Below are 20,096 nucleotides of genomic sequence, written 5' to 3'. Positions count from 1 at the left end.
CAGGTACACAGCACCATATTCACAACAACCTTGGACCTAGAGGACACAGAAAAGTATGATTTATGGAAATAAGCATAAAATGGAAACTGTTACTACTGCAGGTGTAAGCAAAACTCCTACTCTAACACACAAATCAGTAGAGGGACTAATTTCCATGCCAGAAACAGTCTACAACACTGCAGTTATAGCACAAAGGAGTTTTGAACAGTGTTCTGGTTCATAACTGGTATAGGTGCATTACAGAACACCAAGCATGCCACAGGCATGCTCAAGAATAAGAAAAAAATTATCCAGAGAACTACAGATTTGTTAACTAGATAAAACACCTTATAAAATAAAACACTGATTATGTATATAATAATCTTCTTACAAAATAATGAAAAAGCAGAACATAGCTGTTTTAAGAGTACATTTAGGAATCTTTCTTAGACTACAGACCCACTTTAGGCTAAATCTAATAATTGTTTCAATATTAATACAAAATAATTTGATGATCCTTTTATAAAAAGGCTAGCAAGGTCCAAAGTGCAAGTATTGCATGCAAGATACTTGCAGACAGAAAAGCATCTAGATTACTCTTAACATGGTTTCTCAAAAATTACACACCCTCTTCATTCATAATTTTTGCACAAATCAGAAGATGATATTAGATATTAGCAGATAATAAGATCTATTCACATACCTTTTACAAGTAGCAGCATTAGGCTTACTTTTTTATGTGGGTTACAATGCTGTAAAAGACAATCAGGAACTGATGTTCCCAACAACACTATGTAAGTGTTGATCTTGAATTTGAATTAGTATTGAGCTAATATTCCTGCAGGAAACACCATAATGATGAAAGTATTTTCTATCCTGAGGTTGTGTAAATCTGGGAGAAAATAAAACCTGCTCCACATTTGCTGTAAATGAACTTCAGTGGAAAAAATACTTGGCCAAAGGTATACAGATGCTTATGATCATGCAAAAGCTCTTACAACTGTACTCTTCCTCTGTTTAACCTTGAAGTTTTTATCAGAACACATTCCTGAGAAACTTGCTCCAAAATCCTAGTGCTGTGTTCTCACTGCAGGGTGAAACTCAAGCTTTTATTAGGGTTTCCTATGTTTCTAACAGTACATATTAAAAACCACTGACTTCTCACACAAATTCTAAACATCAACTAATCGGCATTGGCTTCAGACTGTCAGCTTCTGCTTTACAGGGAAGAGACACAGGGGAGCTAACCCAGCACAAAAGTACTCCACTAACCTTCCTCCTAATGGAAGGACAGTATTCTAAGACCTGACATTAAGGGGAAAGAATCTCAGAATATCCCACTGGATAAATTTTTAAGATACTGGCTCAAGCCCCAACAAAGAAACTGAGGAAGAATTAAGCTGCAATGGAGCTACAACTCTGTAGCACTCCTACCTACAGAAGCAGCCTTACAATTAATTGTATGTGTAACTGTGGTATTGATCTTTTGTGGCAATTGTGAGGTGAGCATCTACTTAATGCAATTAGGAAGAAAAAATGTTATTTTCAGAAACTTTTAAGATAGAAAAATATTAGCTGAAATATATTACAATACTGTGACATGTTACTTTAAAATATATCCCAAATCCATTTTAATCTATCTGCTGGGTGTCTTTTACAAAATATTAAATAGGACTGGGGAGGTTAACCTTGTCTGACAGGCTTGCACAGTCTTAAGGTAACCACCTTTTTATCTTTTTCAGAACTAACCCTCAGAAGAGATGACAGTGATAAAAACTTGTTTGCCTCAGCTATTCTGCCACTCAGCTTGTCAAGTCAAACTCCTGGCTGAAAAGGACCTCTGGTGGCTGTGTAGTCCAATTTCTCGTTGAAGCTGGATTGCCAATAGCAATTTATTCAAATGATCTGTGGTTTTGCCCTGCTAAATCTCAAAAACATTCAATAGGACAGTTTCTACCATCCCTCTGTGCAGTACTATGTTGATTTCTTTCCTCCTCATTCCTGAACTTGTAGTTCATGGTCACAGTTCCTTAATCACATGGCACTGCTGAAGAGAGTTGTGCTCTGTCATTTTTGTAACTATCCTCCAAGGAGCTGCAGGCTGCCCTGACATTGTCTCTTGCTTAGCTCTCAGATCATGCACTCCAGGCCTTCACCATCCTGACACCATCAGTGGGCGCCTCTCCAGTGCTACCACAACTCTTCTGAGCTTGAAGAAAAGGGAGCCAGAACTGGACACCCTATTTCAGCTGTGGTTCCACCAGTGTCAGTTTGGGGGAATACTTAAATTGAAATGAGAACACAGTGTCGGCTCATACTCAATTCACTGTGAAAAGCAGACAGTCAGCAATCTGAATTGCATCATGCCTCCCTAATACTTGTGTACCTCACACACTCCCTTTTTGGTGATAACATCACATGGAACTGTTGAAGGCCAGGCTGGATGGGGCTTTGAGCAACACGGGCTAATGGGAGGTGTCCCTGCCCATGGCAGGGGGGGTTGGAATGAAATCACCTTAAAGATCCTTTCCAACCCAAACCATTCTATAACTCTACGATTTCTCACTAGAAGAAATGCTACCACATGCCAAAATGATTTTCTACATTTGTGTAATACAAATGCAAAGCAAGTCAAGCTATTAAGAATGTTTGTGTAGAACTTGAATGCACAAGCTAGAGAAATAACTATCAAGTTTGTCCAGAGGAATCAAACTTCATGGTGGCTGGACTTCAGAATATAGCACAGGGACATGCATTTAGAGGCCAAACAGAATGAAAATTTTACCTCCAGTAGTAGAAATATGATTTTTTCCAATGGAAATGACAGCACAGCACATGGCCTTAAGTAGAGACTCATTACTTCTGTAAGTACTACCATTCTTCGCTAATCCAATGCTAACTATAATTAGACTGGCCTACATTTACACAAGATTTATATAAAAAGAAATGTGTTCTTTTAAATGATGAAGTGCATTGAAACTGCCAAAGTACACAAGAGCATGACTATATTTACTCTGCTCTTGGCATACAGTCCTAAAGCAAACAATAGTTTGCATTTGGTCTTTAAACTCTTGCACATAAAGTGTTAGTTAAACAAAAGATTAGAAGTTGTAGTACTCTAATGCCTAAATATCAACTGTAGAATTAAAAGGCCTTTAATTATAATCAGTAAACAGAAAAAATAAATACATCTAGAAGAGCTTTTGAAAAGTTCATCAAGAACTCAAACATCTCAAATTACTCCCCAAGCCTGAGGTACGTATGCACAGATAGCCCTAATGCTTAAAAAAAAGAATAGTAAAAATCCTTAAGACTGTAAGCAAAATTCCTTTTCTTTAATATCTAACATAATTTCTTGAACAGGAGTCCTATCTAACTGAAACACCAAAGAAAAGAATACACTAAGCAGAAACAGAAGTTGATTCCTTTCTGACATTCAAAGGATGAAATAACACTTGTAGCTCAACTATCCCTGCAGCTAGGAAAGTATTTTTCACCTACCTTGAGAGCAGCTGTCATCCTCTTCATCCAGTGTAAGATCAATGACACCTCCTGATTCACTTCCTGTGAACTTCCCGCTCTGAAAGACAAAACTCCTTCGTTTTGCAAAAGCAGATCCAGGGAACACAGGTGGAAAAGGGACACATTGTACATTCAGGAGAGATCTCAGAACTGATACTTATTAGAAAGGAACCGATGAAATGATCAAGAGAAGGTAATTTCAGACAAATATCCCAGGACTTGAAAAATGAGCCATAACCAAATGACTGTATTGCAGAAACAAGTATTAAAGTATTTTCAGCTTTGTAAGGAGTAAAAACCCCTGATGAATAGTAGCACATTGCTGTTTTACAGGTAAATGCATAACAATTTGCTGGTATAAAGTATATTTCAACTATGACTCCTAACATTTTATTCTGGTTATAACCTGTCCTTTCCTCTGCATAACTTTGACAGAGCAGTCATCAGGACAATGCATTACTTATCTTGAGACAGCTTTGCCTATGTACTTATGAAGACACTGATTTCATATTAGGAAAAAGGGAACTACCCTGGAACTTGTATGCTTACGAAACACATCAAAAATCATCAGAAAACTCCAATTGTACTCAGTAATTTTATTATTGTGTTCTCACCCATTATGAAAAACTTTAGCATTTATTATTCTACATACAAATCTATTTTTAATCTTCCCTTTAGAGAGCATAAAGAATTCTTTTAAGCTATTGCCCAGGTTATATGTTTTAACAAAAAACCCTAGAAGACCATCAAACAAGATTTATCTTGTAGATCAATTGCTGTCCCATGGCTGGTCAGACTCTAGAGATCCCTAACATTTTCCCTTAGGCGATGAGAAAAATATGGGGGAGGTCTTATATATTTCTGTGATTTTAAAGACACTTTCTAGAAAACAATCATGATTATATAAGTTTCTACTTCCTTAAACTTGCTACAAAAAGTAGTTGATGTTTCTTCTTGTTCTGTGGAGAGATTATCACTTATTCTTGGACTGAACTGCTACACATTTATGGATTAAACAAGTTTCCTTAGGACAGACAAGGAGTTACAAAAGCACCATAATTATCAAATATCTCTGAGCAATTAACATGGGAAAAAGTATAAGTTATCACACCCACATGGTCTGTACAAATGCTGACATGATACACCCTAGGAATATTAGAGATTTTTCTGTGCAGTCAGATGGTGACAGATGCACAAAGCCTAAGCATTGAGATTATCTGCTCTATGACCTTTCATTTAGAAAAAAACAGGCATTTAAGGAAGTCCTAAAGGCAATCCTCACACAGGCAAGGCTCTGAGGAGAGGCAAAAAGAGGCATCTTATGATTACTAAATGCAAGTAGAAGCTGCTTGAATTATCAGTCAGTGAATCTGGAGTGCCTGACATTTCTCTATATTATCCATGATTACAACCTGATTTCTTTTTGTCTTAAGTACTGATGCTGCCACTGATGAAATTCTGCTAATAAAACACAATACCAAATTAAAGTACAAAATATCTAACTACTTATATTCACAGGTGGTAGAAGAGATCTCTATAGGGATTTATCTTTCCAATACATAGAGAAACATATTTCAGAGTTATTAACATAACATAATTCTTCTGTTGAGTGGTTGCTATTTAAAATACTTTCTAGCTTCAGGTTTCTTAGTATGATGAGCTGATTTAACTTGAAGCTTAAGAAAAAGGCACATTAAAATAATCAATGATAAATTGATTAGCATAAAGTCAAGAGGAATTTCATTCCAACTGGATGATCTTCCCAGCCACCAATGTGTATTTTGAACCATGGCTCCCTCTGCCAGGAGAAAGCAGATTGATAAATGGAGAGGGAGATTTAAAAGGAACTACAGAAAGAAGAAAACTGAATATCAAGCTATTTCTTCCCACTGAAAAATACATTAGTCTGAAGTAACTTCCTTTCAATTCTTCCTCTGCAAGGAAATCAAAATCCTTACAAAAATACTCTGTATGGCAGCTAACTGTTTTGAAGCCCCACTTGACTGTGTCAGTGAGAAAGTTCTTTGAATTTCCAAGTCAGCAAGTGTCACAGCATGCATTTCTTTATTTTAATAGGTCTGGAAGGCCCAAATCCTGAATAAGCCTTAGTTAAACAGACTTATTAAATCAACTCAGCCAACAAGGTCTCATATGTGCAATTCTCAGGAAGAAAGACCTTCTCTAGGCCAGCTCCACTATTCAAGGCTTTTTATTAAATCACCCTGGACAGCAATCTCCTCAACAGGAGCTATGCAGAAGCAGTCAGGCTCTTTCTGCAGCCCAGCCCAGAAGCTGCAGATCTGCAGGGCAGCCTTTGGGCAGAGCTCTGTGCAATAACCCCAGTCCTGGTTCTGAGACACCCATTCCAGCTACCCCCAGCAGATGCTGTACTCTATACACAGCACACCATGAAGTCCCCAGCCAGATTCCCCTACTTCACCAACCATGCATTTCCCTCAAATGAAATTTAGGGAAAATCTTAAGGAAACTTGAGAAACCAAAGGCTGAACATTGTGTTTCCTACCTAGAGGAGCATGGTGTAGGCAGGGCATCCCCAAACAAAAGAGACTGCTCATTATGCCTGCCATAAAGGTCAGCATTTTGACTATTTGCAGCATCCACCTACACTCATAAGGAGGAGAAGGAGCATCCATTTCTATAACCCATCGTGCTGACAGTTTTCAGATGCTTGTAGGTATCTCAAATTCAAGATTTCATTTGAGAATGAAAAGGAAATCCAGGAAGAACTAGCAATCTGGTGTTAGAGGACTGGTCCACACTACTTCCCCATGGTGAAATTAAGCATCTCCATGATCTCAGAGAGCAACTTTATCACCTTATCCAGATGTTTCTGGAGTACTGACACCACCAGAATGGTTAAGAGCTACAAATTTAACCCCAGAGCATCATCTCTGTGAAATGCAAGTAATAGTTTTCAGAAAACCCTGTGCCCAACCAAACTAGAAAATAAAACCACCCTTTTTTAGTATTGTGACTATTTCACCCAGAAATTCTCTCAGGGAAATTTTTTATAGTACAAGGACTTGTGGCAACTCCAGTTTACAACAGAACTATGTCTGAGGAAAAACTACAGAGAAACAACTGCTCTTTTCTTCCATAAAAAGGAGGGAATGGGATTCTTTGGACAAGATTGCCATGTTAGACATAAGAAATGGAGATTCAGACGTACTGCTCTGAGCAAAATTAGAAGACAACTTCAGAATGCTTGCAGCCCTGATGAAGTCAAGAGGAAGCCTGGCACTGGACTTTCAGTCATATATAAACAACACTTCCATATGTGTCAAAAACTGAAACAAGAGAACAAGTCTTTCAGCTCCTAATATTAGATTTCAGCAAGCATTTGGGTAGAAACTGGTAAAGCAGAAAAGTCTAGTCAAAGCATTGTGGTGTGCTATCACTTTTTAGCTATCTCCAAGCACAGGAAGCCAGCAACATGAAACTGCTTCAGCTGATCTCAGCAGAAGAACAGATGATGCCATCTTAACACTTTTCTATCAGTGCAGCCATATAGTGAAATAATGGAAACCATTAATGAGAACCTCAAACATTTGCCTGATGGTTTGGTTTATATACTGCCTAGCAAGACTTAGTAACAAAGGATTCACACACCTTAGAATACAAATAAACTGAAACAGAAACAAAACAACCACATCATAAATTGATCAGTATATATTTAAAATGTCACAGTTACAAATAAACACAAAACCAAACAAACCCAACGAAAGTGAATAAAATCACAACCCCACAGACCACCTGTCAATCCTTTGTCGGAACCAGTGCACCTGTCTCCAGACCAAACAGAAGCTGCACTTAAAACAGATTGTTTAACACAGCATCTAGGCAATTTCTAGTAATCTAGCAAAAAAGGTCTACATTGAGATTTAAAAGAAATATAAACTACCAAACCCACTTTTCCATACTTTTACAGCTCATGTATCTTAATGTATGTGCCTTTAAATTTCAAGTAAGTAGAAATCCTCCAAAATACTGTAATTTACATTGTCATTTTGGACCTGTGTTATCTCAGCAGGCGAGCAAAGCTTGTATAGCCTGGAAGTAACAGCATCATGGACTGAACCATCCAGTTAATCACAACTGTATCTGAGCTGCCCTTGTTTAAATATCTTTCCTTTCATATGGCTGTCAGCAGTGTAACACTTTTAACACAAAACAGCGGAATGAGAAAAGTGAATTAAAAATGGAATTAAAAATTCAAACTAACAAATCCCACTCTGAAATGCCAGAGTTTTAAATACGTATGTAAATATAAATTTAGGAAGAAAGTAAGAAAAATACAAGACTTCATATTTTCTTGACTTCCCAGTTTTAATATGGCCACATGTTTAGTCTTCAGCTGGTAGGTGCACTTCAAATTGCAATTAAAATGCTTTGCATAAGAGCAATGTGTCCTGTAACTGAACATTTCATACTGAAATCAAACTCCAGCCCAAGACAACACATGTAACAACTTGGAGATGAAAGGCAAACACAAGGTGAAGATGGCCAGGTACAACTAAGAGCAGAAACAAAGGTGAAAAAAGGAAGCAGGAGGAAGAAGAAAGGTAGTGGGGGAAAGGAAAATAAGCCATGCAGCAACTGAGCCTGCACCACCACAAACACGGAATGATGGGGCAAATGTACTGCAAAGTTACTTCAATATTCCCAGCGTTGTGTAATTTCCCTGAAACAGCCCACAGAGGAGAAGGCCCTTTGCATTTACAACCTTGATCTGTTTGGAAAAATGTGTTCTTTAAAGAAAACCTTGTCAAATTGCAGGCCCTCTGCCCCAGCTGCTTCAGTCTGCAAAGTCATGTCCACACCTATTGCATTTACCCACATGAAATGATCTGTTCGTGCGTCACATGCCCCAGGCAAGCATCAACTTGGCATGTGTGAAGGAAAAGTATTTTAATGGCAAGCGCAGAACTTGTGAAAGCAGCAACTGAAAAGACCTTAGAAAAAAGGGCAAAACTGAAAGCGTAAACATTCTTCTCTTTTAAGTATCTGAGTGAAACCTGTCAAGACCTGAAATAAGACATTATAACCTCTTCTAAATTTCTCTTTATCAGTTTCATGGAAACTGCTTTATAGTGCATATGGAAGTGAAAACAATGAAAAGTATGCATTAAATGAATGCAACTACTCAAATTTGTGCATTTTTCCTACTTCATATTAGAAATTGGTACTTCTAAGTGTTCTACTAACTGTAAAACTTTTGCTTAAAATTAACATTTCCAGATTTTCTTGACCATGAAAACTACCAGAAACAAAACTTTAATTTATTTGATTACACAAAATCTCTATTAATATTTTAGTAATTACACTTCAATTAAGGGTTTTCTAAAGAGAATCAGTAAAAATTATCCTATGCTCACAATTTCATGCATTTTCTACTATTTATGCACAGACAACATAATTGCTTTCTTCCAATCCCAGCCACTAAAGTCTTTTTAAGAATGGAAGAAAGTACTGAGAAATTGATGGACTGACAAATAAGATATATTGGTGGGAATAATTACCAGGAAAAAGCAGCAATAATACAGTTTCCTTGAGAAAGAAAGTAATTATACATTGACTTTCTAAAACCAGTGGATATTAAAGAAATCTAAACAGTAAGTATAACAGAAAAGGGGTTCTTAGAGATAATAAAAATCATGGAACTTGTCAAAAATGGATAAATACAGGGTCACTTGAACTTGATGTTACAATTAAGATAAATTGTAACGTCAGTAAAACCAATGCAAATGTTTTATAATTAGAAACTTTTTTCCTGCTATTGGAAGACTGTCATAATATCCCATATGTCATCAACTGCAATATCAAATAATTAATCCACACATTAGAAAACAATATATTAATAAAGGGAATCAGAGGGGCATCAGCCTTGCAATAAATGAAGGGCTGTCTCTGGTATCCAAGTGGTTCTGAAGCAGTTCCCTCATCTGCCTCTAGAAAAGCAGGGACATTCAGACAGGCTAGTACTATTATATGTGTTTTTCTACTTGCAGAGAGCATTCTACAGTGTTGGAAAATACAATGGAGTAGGAGAAAGAATATTACCTTAGCTTTGCTATCCAGCAACCTTTTCAAATCATTACTGCTGCAAATTAGGTTGATTTGCAATTTTGAAAAGAAAGAGAAAGCTTTTTTACAGACACCCATCCCCACGATTTTTTTCTATTCTGATACTACAAGGAAAACACAGGTAAGGAAGGAGACAATTTAGGGACCAAAGCACAGACTGGTAGACATGATATTGAGAAAAGAAGTTATCTCCCACCATAACTGCAATTGAGAAATTTACCACAGAAAAAGTTACACTACCACAGCACATACAGGTCAATGGGCAAATTACTGTAGAAAACTGGGAAAGAAACTTCTAAAGCTCAAATGGAACAGCTCAACAACATGCACATGTATTGTACCAAATGAAAAACCAAAAGCTACAACTTGGAATTTTGAAGGAAGTTCTGAATATGCACTTCTCTATTCACATATGATATACATTATTTAAAAAGTTTTGGTATTATATAACGCCACAGTTCAGCTCATCACAAAGAGATAAATAAGGTTATTGATTGTAATGCCACCTGCTTTTCATACAGGAAACATTTCAGTATGTAAGAGTGAAAAATTAAGGGGAAAAAATGCAACAACAAAAAAATACATTGCAACGTAAAAAAATAGTTTCAGGGTAGTAAAGACCGAAATTCTGAAGATTATGTGTGGCACACTGACACAGTGCAGACAATTTTATTAATAGTTTCTACTGTAACAAACTAGAAAAAAATCTGGAGGTTGCAAACCAGACAATTAATGAAGCATCACACCACCACAATAATACATGACGCACCAAGGCGTTATATAATAGCAAAATCAATCTTAAATTATGGGGAGTGATGTTAAAATATGTCTTGGGAATGGAATGCATGTAGAGAGGGTGGCAATACCGTGTTTGTATGCATAACTATAAGGTCAGTATTTCATTTTGAGTCATCTGTATACAAAATTACAGACTTCAAGCACAGTTTAAGCAGTTGTGAAAATTATTTTTTTATACATTTTTGAGCATATTTCAGCCACAGACTGTTTCAGTGTCAAATTTATCACTCCTCAACCGTTATTTTTTCCAATGCAGTGACTCCCACAAAATTGAAGTAATTATTCCAGCCTTCCAAAGATGTCGTGATAATCTACTCAACCAGGTACCAATCACATTTGTCATCTCTTACCAAGATAAAAGGAGAATGATAATGTAATAAAGGAAGCAGTTTGCCAAGATCAAAGTTTACACAAACAAAATTTCATAGTGCTGCAATACATGTTTTGATAGTGGGGTTGCATATTTGTGTAATACTCAAAAATACTTTTAACAGACACTTTATGCGTTGCATTCAAACAATTGCTCCATTCCCCTTACCCTTAACTGGTACTGTGCTAACTTTCCGCCAAACAAGAACAATACAAACAAGGAAAAAATGAATAACCAGTTATATTAACCCCTATATATTATATACCCTCTCATTTCTTCGGTGCAAAGAGCAGATACTGGCCATCTTATTGAACAGTAAATACATTTATAATACTTGTCAGATTAGTTTTCTGCAGCTTTTAAAAGCTATTATCCATGCGTGGAATAATGGCATAATCAGTGAGATTGTTTTAATATCTCTCCCAAATTTTCTGGCCTCAAATGACAAATCTGAGCCTACAATATACAAGTATATTTACTCATTAAAAACTGCTCTCAGTAGTTGGGAGTAGTTTAAGTAACACAGATACAGTCGCAAGGAAAGACAATCACTTTAAAGTCACATGAGAATGGATTCACTTTAACTATGCTCCTTAAAACAGCCATCCAATTCAGCTACATGATGTTCTGCTAACAACTTTATAATTTAGTTTTCTAATTAGTCTCAGGCAACGGTTCCACCTCACAGAGAGAGCTAGTGGCATTTTAAACAGCCCAAGCATAACCCCATGGTCAGAGACAAAAGTCAAGCAGTCCATTTGACATCTATAACTGTATATGTTTATTTTGAGTGATAAAACCATGAAATGCAAGGTAACATATTCATCAATAACGCTTCAACAACATAGAATTAACAGCTGCTTATAAACTGTACGCTGACATATCAACTTTGTTCACATTATTTCCTAAGAGACACTCAAAATTTGTTAGACATTGCAGAGTAATGTGATAGGAGTTATAAATATACTTTATTAATGTTTTACGAAATGAATTTCCAATAGTCAGCAAGATAGCTTAAATTAAACTGTAGCTCAACCAAAGAAATCAAAGTGTGTCAGAAACAATAGGAAATGGGTAGGACACTTGTGGACTTTTATTTAATAAACTAATAGTAGCTGTAAAGTGAAATGCACAGATGAAATTTAGACTAAAAAACAGGTTTACTCCTTAAGAAAATAAATTGCACATGAAGTAGGAACAGGAAAAAAAGACTCTTCACCTGACCTGGTGTTTTAATAAATATAATGCAAACAATTCTTGAAGATTGACTTATGCCAGACATTTTCAACCCTGTTAAGATTTGTTCACTGTTACTTTAAGTTACAGTGTAATAAAACTGCTTTCATAGATTCTCTCAGTATACCATAGCTATATTTATATATTATATATAATATATATAAATCCTGTATCTATAACCGGGATTTGTACTAAAATACTTTTAAACCATTCTAAAGATTTGCTATATAATTAAAAATGCCTCTGCCTCTATAACAACAACATTTGTCCCAATACAATAAAAGTGCTTGTCATGTCTTCAGAAATGCAACTCAAGGACCCAAGGCACTGGAACGGCCATAGATAAAATGACTGGGACCAAATAACAACCCTTAAATTTCTGTGTACATAGGAAAAAGCTGAAGATGAAAGACTAATACAAGTAGTAAGACATCCCCTTCCACATCCCTGCAGCCACTCCTTTTGGAGCAAGAAGCAGAGAGAAAGGCTGAAAAGAAGAAAACAGTAACACAGCAAAATCATACATCCAAGCTGCATATGGAAAACTTTAGCAACTACTGAAAAGCAGTTCAGTTCAGGATAACCAGAGGTACTAGACTAAAACCACAACAAACCCAAGAACAAATTCCATTTCAAAGCATCCTTTCAATGCCTTCAGGTATTCGACACTGCACAGTGGAGCACTTCACATGGTACAGAGAAGGTGCATATAAGCAAAGAAAATTTAACATACTTTAAGATACCATGCCAACTTCATATAAACAAGAAGTAATTCGAGTACCCCTTAAAGTAACAGCTGAGATTTCCAAACTTCACAGGAAAGCACAGGGAAAACAAGTCCTGTATTCACAACACTACTACCAAAGCTGAATTATGACTATGAGATGCAAAACTAAATTTATTCAAGCATTATGTAAGGAACCAGTTACTCTTCACTGTTTTCAGGGTCATCTCCATCAAAGAAAATGGAATTGAATCAATAACATAGCAGTCACTATTAATGTAGTTGACTTACACTAAGCGCTGGGAGTTTGTTGTTGTTGTTTGGGTTTTTGCTGGTTTTTTTATTTGTTTGTTGGGATTTTTTTGGTTGGGTGTTTTTGGTTGGTTTTGCTTTTTAGGGATTTTTTTGCAACTGAAATGAAACTATCTTATTTTAGGAGGAGATCTAATTAGAAAACTCAAGAAACATAGACAATAAACTTCTTCCAAAGAATATTTCTTATATTTGGATTTTTTAAATTAATTTTAAATTATGACTGGCGATTTTGCATTAAATTTGCAGCCAAAGTATAAATCTAAATTTAGACAACAAACTATATTTAACCTGTTGGTTCACCAAAGAGGTTCACCTATAGCAGAGAAATAATGGGAAAAGACCCAAAACTTGTTACCCTGCTATTCTGAGGTTCTCTGCTGATACTGCAACTGAGGAGTACAATAATGTCCATTTTGATAGAATTTATTATGTTCACACAGCATAACCTGCACTGCCATGAAGAGCACTGACTTGAATCTTGACTCCCTGCTCCCTGTACTCACAGCCAAAACTGACTTCACAAAAGCTGCAAAATATGCATTTGGTTCATTTTTTCTAGAATTAAAATACATGTAGGAAAGATTTATTTAACACTTTAGGTGGGAGGGGAAAGAGGAGAAAGATTTTTTCAGTTCTGGAAAGTTAGAAAGATGTTCTACTAATTAGAAATCAAAGTTTACCAGAAAGCTTAGTAAATAATGATGCCAGGTCTTGTGAAGCAGTAATACTTTCAGTCCATATGAGGAATACTTTCTTACTAAAAAACAAAAAATAAAAAATTTCTCCCATACAAAACCCCAGAAGGTAGTAAGAGGACACTGTATAATTGGTGCCAATAGAACTAGAAGTTAACAAATGAGAATCCAAAAATACCCAATTATAAGCCAACAGAACAGAAGTCAAGTTAGAAGCCAAACGATAATCAAAAAAAATGAGAGACATGCCAAGACTGGCCTAGAGTCCCTTTTTCTATTTTAGTCACCAACTAGATTTGTGTTGGAGAATGAAGCCATCAGCAATTTGCTGTTGCACTAAGTCACCCAGATGCAGTAAAAACCAGAGCAGGGTATGTGGTCAGTATGACCAGAGTATGTGGCAAGAGGGAACACAGAATCATCTGGCAACCTACTTTTCTTGTTCCTGGAGGATAAATGTTCAGTGCCAATATACTGGAAGAAGCAACTACCTGAGACAAAGGTGGTAACTTTTTTCTGGGAGAGGACAGTAATACATACCCATCCTGGTGGAAGTTTAGATTCAATTTAGATTAATTTTGCCAGTTTTGCCGAGTTATTAATTCCATGAATCTCTAAAATTTCGAAATCTGTGTTACCCTAAAATAACCTTGAAGAAGTTACTACACAGTTCTCCTATATTTTGAGAACTGTTTGCCATTTGTTTTTTCACTTTTTCTTCTTGCCATTAGAAAGGATCACTTTCTTGACCATCTCTAATTGATTTACTTTAGGCTTGACAAAAGGACCCATGCTTTCTTTCCTCTAGTCATTTATGTCATGAATTAACACTCCTACTAAGGAAGCAGAACAGTGTAGAAGTAATTTCTGTATTAACAATTACATCTGATAAACTATCTCAACCATAGATGAGTTTAAGATCACTAAAGAACTTTTAAAACCTTTTAACTGTTATCACAATCCATTAGAAAATGGAGCACTGTGTTGGTCTTACACTTTGGAAAATTGATGCAGTAAGTATGAATAATTGACACAAGGTCACAAAAGTAAATACTATCAGCCAAGATATAAACTCCAACATTCAGGCATCAAGTCCTCTGCACAGACTATAACAGTGTCTATATTGACTATACACTATAACAGAGTGATAAATCTCATTCAAAATTTGAAAGCCTATCCCAGCAAGGAAGTTCTCCACAGAATTAAGAGTTTACCACGGTCAATTTGTCATTTCAGCTGCGACTTTTCCCTATTTTGTCCATTGTTGAGCAACATCAACATTTCAAGTGAAGTCCTTAGTATGACAAACCATGTGAAGTGCCTCTGTGTACTCGCATTTGAAAAGGAAAAAAACCAATTTTTATTTCATTGTTAATATATGGAAAGCAGTTTTAAATGTTATGCTGTTTCTTCTTCCAAAGTGGACCAACCATAATCTGTAATTCTATAACCAGTTTTCTATTTTTATTTACTGGAAGATCTCTCGTCAGAATCTATGATGAAAATTATTCACATCCACTATGCTGAGAATTTCTAACCTGTGAAAATCTACAGAAAAGACAATGACAGGACCAGTTTACCGACCTGAAGAAGTTAAAACCAAAAATATTTGGACAGGGTTCAGTGAGGAAGAACAAGGTGTACTTCTTGTGAATTATATATACTGGCAAAGACTAGAGTGCAAAGATGATGTGACAACGAAGGGGGTTGGTGAGAGGAAATACAAAAAAAAAAAGACCCTCTCACACGTTAGGCACAGAGACAACACAAACACCAATTACCTCGCATTTAAGCAAGAAATTGTTTTCAGCTCTTTTGAGAATGTTTTCCCATTTCATGCACAACCAAAGAGATCCCAATTTTAATACTACACATATCAATAATGCCTTTGGAGAACAGAATGACTGGAATCTTAAGCCAAGAATATTAAATAGGAAAGACCTCCAATGCAAATCTGCAGCTCACAGAGAAAATCAATTTAGAAGAAGGTTAAAAAAAAAAAAAAAGGAAACAAAGGGACAGTCCTCTGGTAGGTCTGATAAGAATTTGAACAGAGGGTGACAGTGGTTAAGCAATTCCAGGTGTTTTCATGCGTATGTATATATTTGTAGAGCATCTGTATCTATTTCATTCAGCTTCTATTTTCTTGGTGCTCTTCAGTAATCAAGTATTTGATTCGTAAGATGCTACATTAGTGCCAGCAGTCACTAAATGGTATGATATATAACACTCTTCACAAAATATAAAAACCACACTCTTAGTGAAGAAAGCATATCTTCAGCTAAGTGGAAATCAATATCTCCCTTTAATGTTTTTAAATAACTCTGCTCAGCCACTTGGAAGAGTCCCAGCTGCCACAAAAAGTAACACAAACTCCAAGCCCTCCACAGTTTAAATTTCTGCTCCATAGCTGACATCTTGAATGCAAACAAGATACCTCTTGCTGAATTAGACCATAAGGAATTTCCTTCATAGACTAAATAAAAAACCAAATCTGATAATTTTTCCATTTTAGCAATTCATCTGAAATCAGTTCTATTACAGAAGCATCAAGTCATAGGCTCTTGTTTTATCACACGCTTTATAAAGACAGGTTTGCTACAACAGCCTTGAAGGGGACCAGCAGGTAGGTTCCCACTGGTCACGCTCTTGGGGAGAAACACCTTGGATGAACTGCGGTTCAACAGGACTGGGCTTTTGTAATTCAGCGCTGGGCGTCCCTCAGGGACTAAAGCCACAGAGTTAGTGCCAGGTGGCACCAGAGATTTTGCAGGGAATAAACTTTTGTTTTGTTCTAGAACAGTACGTTTCACAGAGGAGGTGGATGCACCAGATACGGATTCTTTTCTCACTTCATTTGGGATCTTGCTATATCGACAACTGGGGGCACTGTTTTCCATTATATCTGACCAGGCCCTGTAGCGAACCTCTGCAGATCCCCAGTAGTGCCTAATAGCAGACTCGGAGCGATGGCCTGTCACTGCCATTATTTCCCTAGGCCCCAGTCCTGCTTCACATAGTAGCTGGATGGTGGTAGTTCGGAGAGAATGATTGGTGTACCGCTGAGAGAGCCTGGCTGCCACACTTATCCTGGGCATCATGGTACCCAGGTAGTTCACACCCATTGGTTCTCTTTTGTACCAGACAGGCTGTTCTTGCATTTGCTCTGACGTTAGCTTTAGAGGGTGCAGGTAAAAGGCAGGGGGCTCTGGAGGCAACTTGGACAAATAAAGTTCCAAGGAAAATACAGGACAGTTTGGGTCCCCAGGCATATCATACATTTTACCCATTTTATGAGGATCTTCTCCATTTTTGCCTTTGCCAGGGTATCTAAACATAGCGTATCGACGCCCATTCTTGTCCATCTTAACCACAAATGCATCTGGAGCCAGATCTCTCAGAATTTCCCTCCCTCGCTTGGCAAAATGCAACTGCAAATCAAACCACACCTTGTTGACGAGTGCCAGGGGACTGTGTAAACCCAGCACACCAGATTGCTTAATCTTACGCAAGTCCTCGGCAGCTATAGGAGGATGGTGGTGAGTCTCATCCTTCCCCTGCATGCGCAGCATCTTCAGCACGCTCACAAACACCATGTTTGCACTGGCAAACTCTTTGTCCTTCATTAAGCAAATCTGACGATTGTAAGGCGGCATTTTGAGATGCCGGTTTAAGCCGGCACGCATTGACTTGTAGCTTGCCACACTGTAGGTATTTCCATCGTGATTTCTTATTGTGTAATAAAACTCTCTTAGGATATCATTGAGTTCACTTACTGGGACCAATTCAAAGCTAGGATCCTTGCCATTTTTGGCCAGCCACTGTTTTAATAGGTTAGCTGCCCAGCCAGTCTGCTTGTGGGTGTTTTTGATGCTCTTAGCATCCTCTTCCTCTTCCTCCAAGCCAAAGAGAACATCCTCAGGGAAGTTAAAATTCATCTGTGCTGCTTCTACTGCTTCTTTATTTTCTGATGGAGTCTCTTCCTGTTTCAACTGCTTTTTGAAACAATTGATCAAAGTTGTACCATCAAATATGCCATGGGTATTCGGCACACAGCGAACTACTTTATGATCTGAGAGCTGCGAAGTGTGGAGTAATATATAATATTTTGGATTTTACCTAACAAAAAGCAGGTGGCATTAACTGGGTTTTTCAAATGAACGGCATGTCAATTCCATACCTCACTAGCCAATTAAAATGCATCAGGTTCTTCTTTTTTAACCATGGCATTACACAAGCTTTACCTGATTTCACAGAAAGCAAACCTAGAACATACACTACACAACAGAAGACTGAAAACCAGAAAACATCCTGTGTCTTATTTCCCTCCTTCCAGCCCATCTTCCACTGCTAAATACCATTATCATACACAATCCGTTTTTCCAAAATTTTTCCAGGTTTCAGGCTCTAACTGAAGAAAAATTCCAAAATATGCATCTTATACTGAAAATTAAACCTTAAAACTGTACTACTGTCATCCATTATGGTACTGGATTTCCTATGTATCAAGTACTGACAAGGGTTTTGAACAGCTATAATCCACAGGTATCTTTGAAAAATGAAGTTCCAAACAACCATTCTTTATCTTAATTGAAAGATAAGAGTGAGGCATAGTTTATACTCTAAAATACTGACTACCTTTGCCAGACTACTTTCAGCAGGTGAAAACCAGAATATTGTCCAGTATATTTTCTTCTTGCTTTGAAATACAATTTACATTAACTGTACCTTGATACACTAATGAATTTGGAAATGCTGTCTAGAAGCAATTAATTTTATTCCTCTTAATAACATGACTTCTAATTAATAGGAAGAGTTAAGCAAGAGGTGCTTTTTGAAACATATATCGACAGAAAAAATTATTTATGAAGAATTTTAAATAGCTTAATTTCAAACTTTAAATTTCAAAGCAAGTCCAACAAATTTTAGACAAGGAATCCAGAAGTATTGCAAGCTATCCTTTATGAAGTAGCTATTCCTGAAGTAGGTTTCTTTTCCTTTTTTTTTCTCCCATGATATATGGCAATCAAACATTAAAATTCCAATTTTAACTTCTGGATTAGTGTAGGAATGAGAGCAGTGCGATAATTTATAAAATATTTGTATCTATATAAGTTCAAGCCATTCAGACAAAGATTGGGCAGTCTTTTCTTTGTATGCTAGCTCTGTTTTAGCAGACAACTTTTAGTCTGCTCCTGATTTACCAACTCGTCTCCCTACAGAAATCCCATCAGAACACTTCTGAAAAAATTATCAGAAGCTCATGCTGTAAGTAACAGTGAATCAAAAAAAGAAGAATATAAACTGAGAGAAACTAGAAAGGAAACTAGAAAGGACGGCACAAAAGAAACTAAAATTGTGCAATTATAGTCAATAAAGATAATCTCCTGTGGATTGTAACTTTAGAATTTTATATAGAAACAATCAACAGCCTACCTGTGTTGTTCCCTCAGCAGGTCGCTTGTTTGACGAAGTATCTGTTGGTGGCCTGCTTGTCTGGTTTTCTGAGGGGTCAAAAAATTGTTCATTTGCAGTATCTACTCAGTACTACATATTGCTACCCACTAGCCATATTTGAAGGCAATATTCAAAACTGTTTGACATGAAACATTCAATATGTGACATATTTTACATTTAGCCCCAGTTTACAATTATAAGTAGTCAAGTTTGATTGACGTGTTCCTTTTCTTGTAAGTTTGACAGTATATTAAAAGTATTTTATGAGCAATTTCCTTGCCTGAGCACAAAGTAAAACTCCAATCTCTCCTCCCCCTGTATGCATATTGATAAGCTATTCAACTAAAAATTAATACAATTGTTAAATATTTCTGTACAAAAAAAGACCTGACTGAAAAAAGGATGCTTAAAGAGACTGCAAAATATATAACTGAGGCAGGGAGAGTGAGTATCTTTAGTAGCTCAGCCAACATTAAACTAGCAATTTAAGAAGCTGCTTTAATAGTTGATGCAAATATATAAATTCAAATTCGGTTCTCATTCCTTTTCATTTTAATTAGAGCTCATCAGCAACAGTGCTGGCCTAAATCAGCATTTCAGTTCTGGTGAGAAAACTACTAGGGTACAAAGCAAATCTATGGAAACTGCATAAAATGAGACATTCTTTGGACACATAGGTCCTCCCTTTTTTCACTGTATCTCATCAGCCACAACCCTTTTTATGTTGTCTTAAATCACATCTTTTTGCTTTAGAGCTAAGAGTCAATACAAAACATAACTGTCTAACTCTACAGAGCACATATTTTAGCATAAGTAACTTAGATACAGGAAAATGAAATGAAACTAGTTCTGATGTCAAGTTTTGCTTGAGATCCTTCTAGCTTATATTGTGCCA

General features: G+C 36.7%; 1 protein-coding gene across 11 annotated transcripts in view; it reads right to left on the bottom strand.

The window, feature by feature from the left end:
• The window catches only part of ATF7IP (activating transcription factor 7 interacting protein), an 82,133-nt gene that overhangs the window by 12,172 nt on the left and 49,865 nt on the right, over nt 1–20,096 (bottom strand). For 5 of the 11 annotated variants that reach the window (XM_059472227.1, XM_059472224.1, XM_059472230.1 and 2 more), the window contains 2 exons: nt 19,181–19,248; nt 11,532–17,739 (listed from right to left, as the gene is read on the bottom strand). The exons of 1 other annotated variant lie outside the window; for it this stretch is intronic. In XM_059472227.1, coding sequence (XP_059328210.1) covers nt 16,294–17,739; nt 19,181–19,248 — 1,514 coding nt within the window. In that variant the 3' untranslated portion in view covers nt 11,532–16,293. Of the gene's footprint in view, nt 1–3,480; nt 3,560–11,531; nt 17,740–19,180; nt 19,249–20,096 lie in introns of those variants that run through there. 5 more of the 11 variants (XM_059472231.1, XM_059472232.1, XM_059472233.1 and 2 more) reach the window with 3 other exon arrangements.

The sequence above is a fragment of the Ammospiza nelsoni genome, chromosome 5, assembly GCF_027579445.1.
Source record: "Ammospiza nelsoni isolate bAmmNel1 chromosome 5, bAmmNel1.pri, whole genome shotgun sequence".
Taxonomy (NCBI): domain Eukaryota; kingdom Metazoa; phylum Chordata; class Aves; order Passeriformes; family Passerellidae; genus Ammospiza; species Ammospiza nelsoni.
Note: the sequence above shows the minus strand (reverse complement) of the source record. Positions and strands in the feature narration are given on the sequence as shown.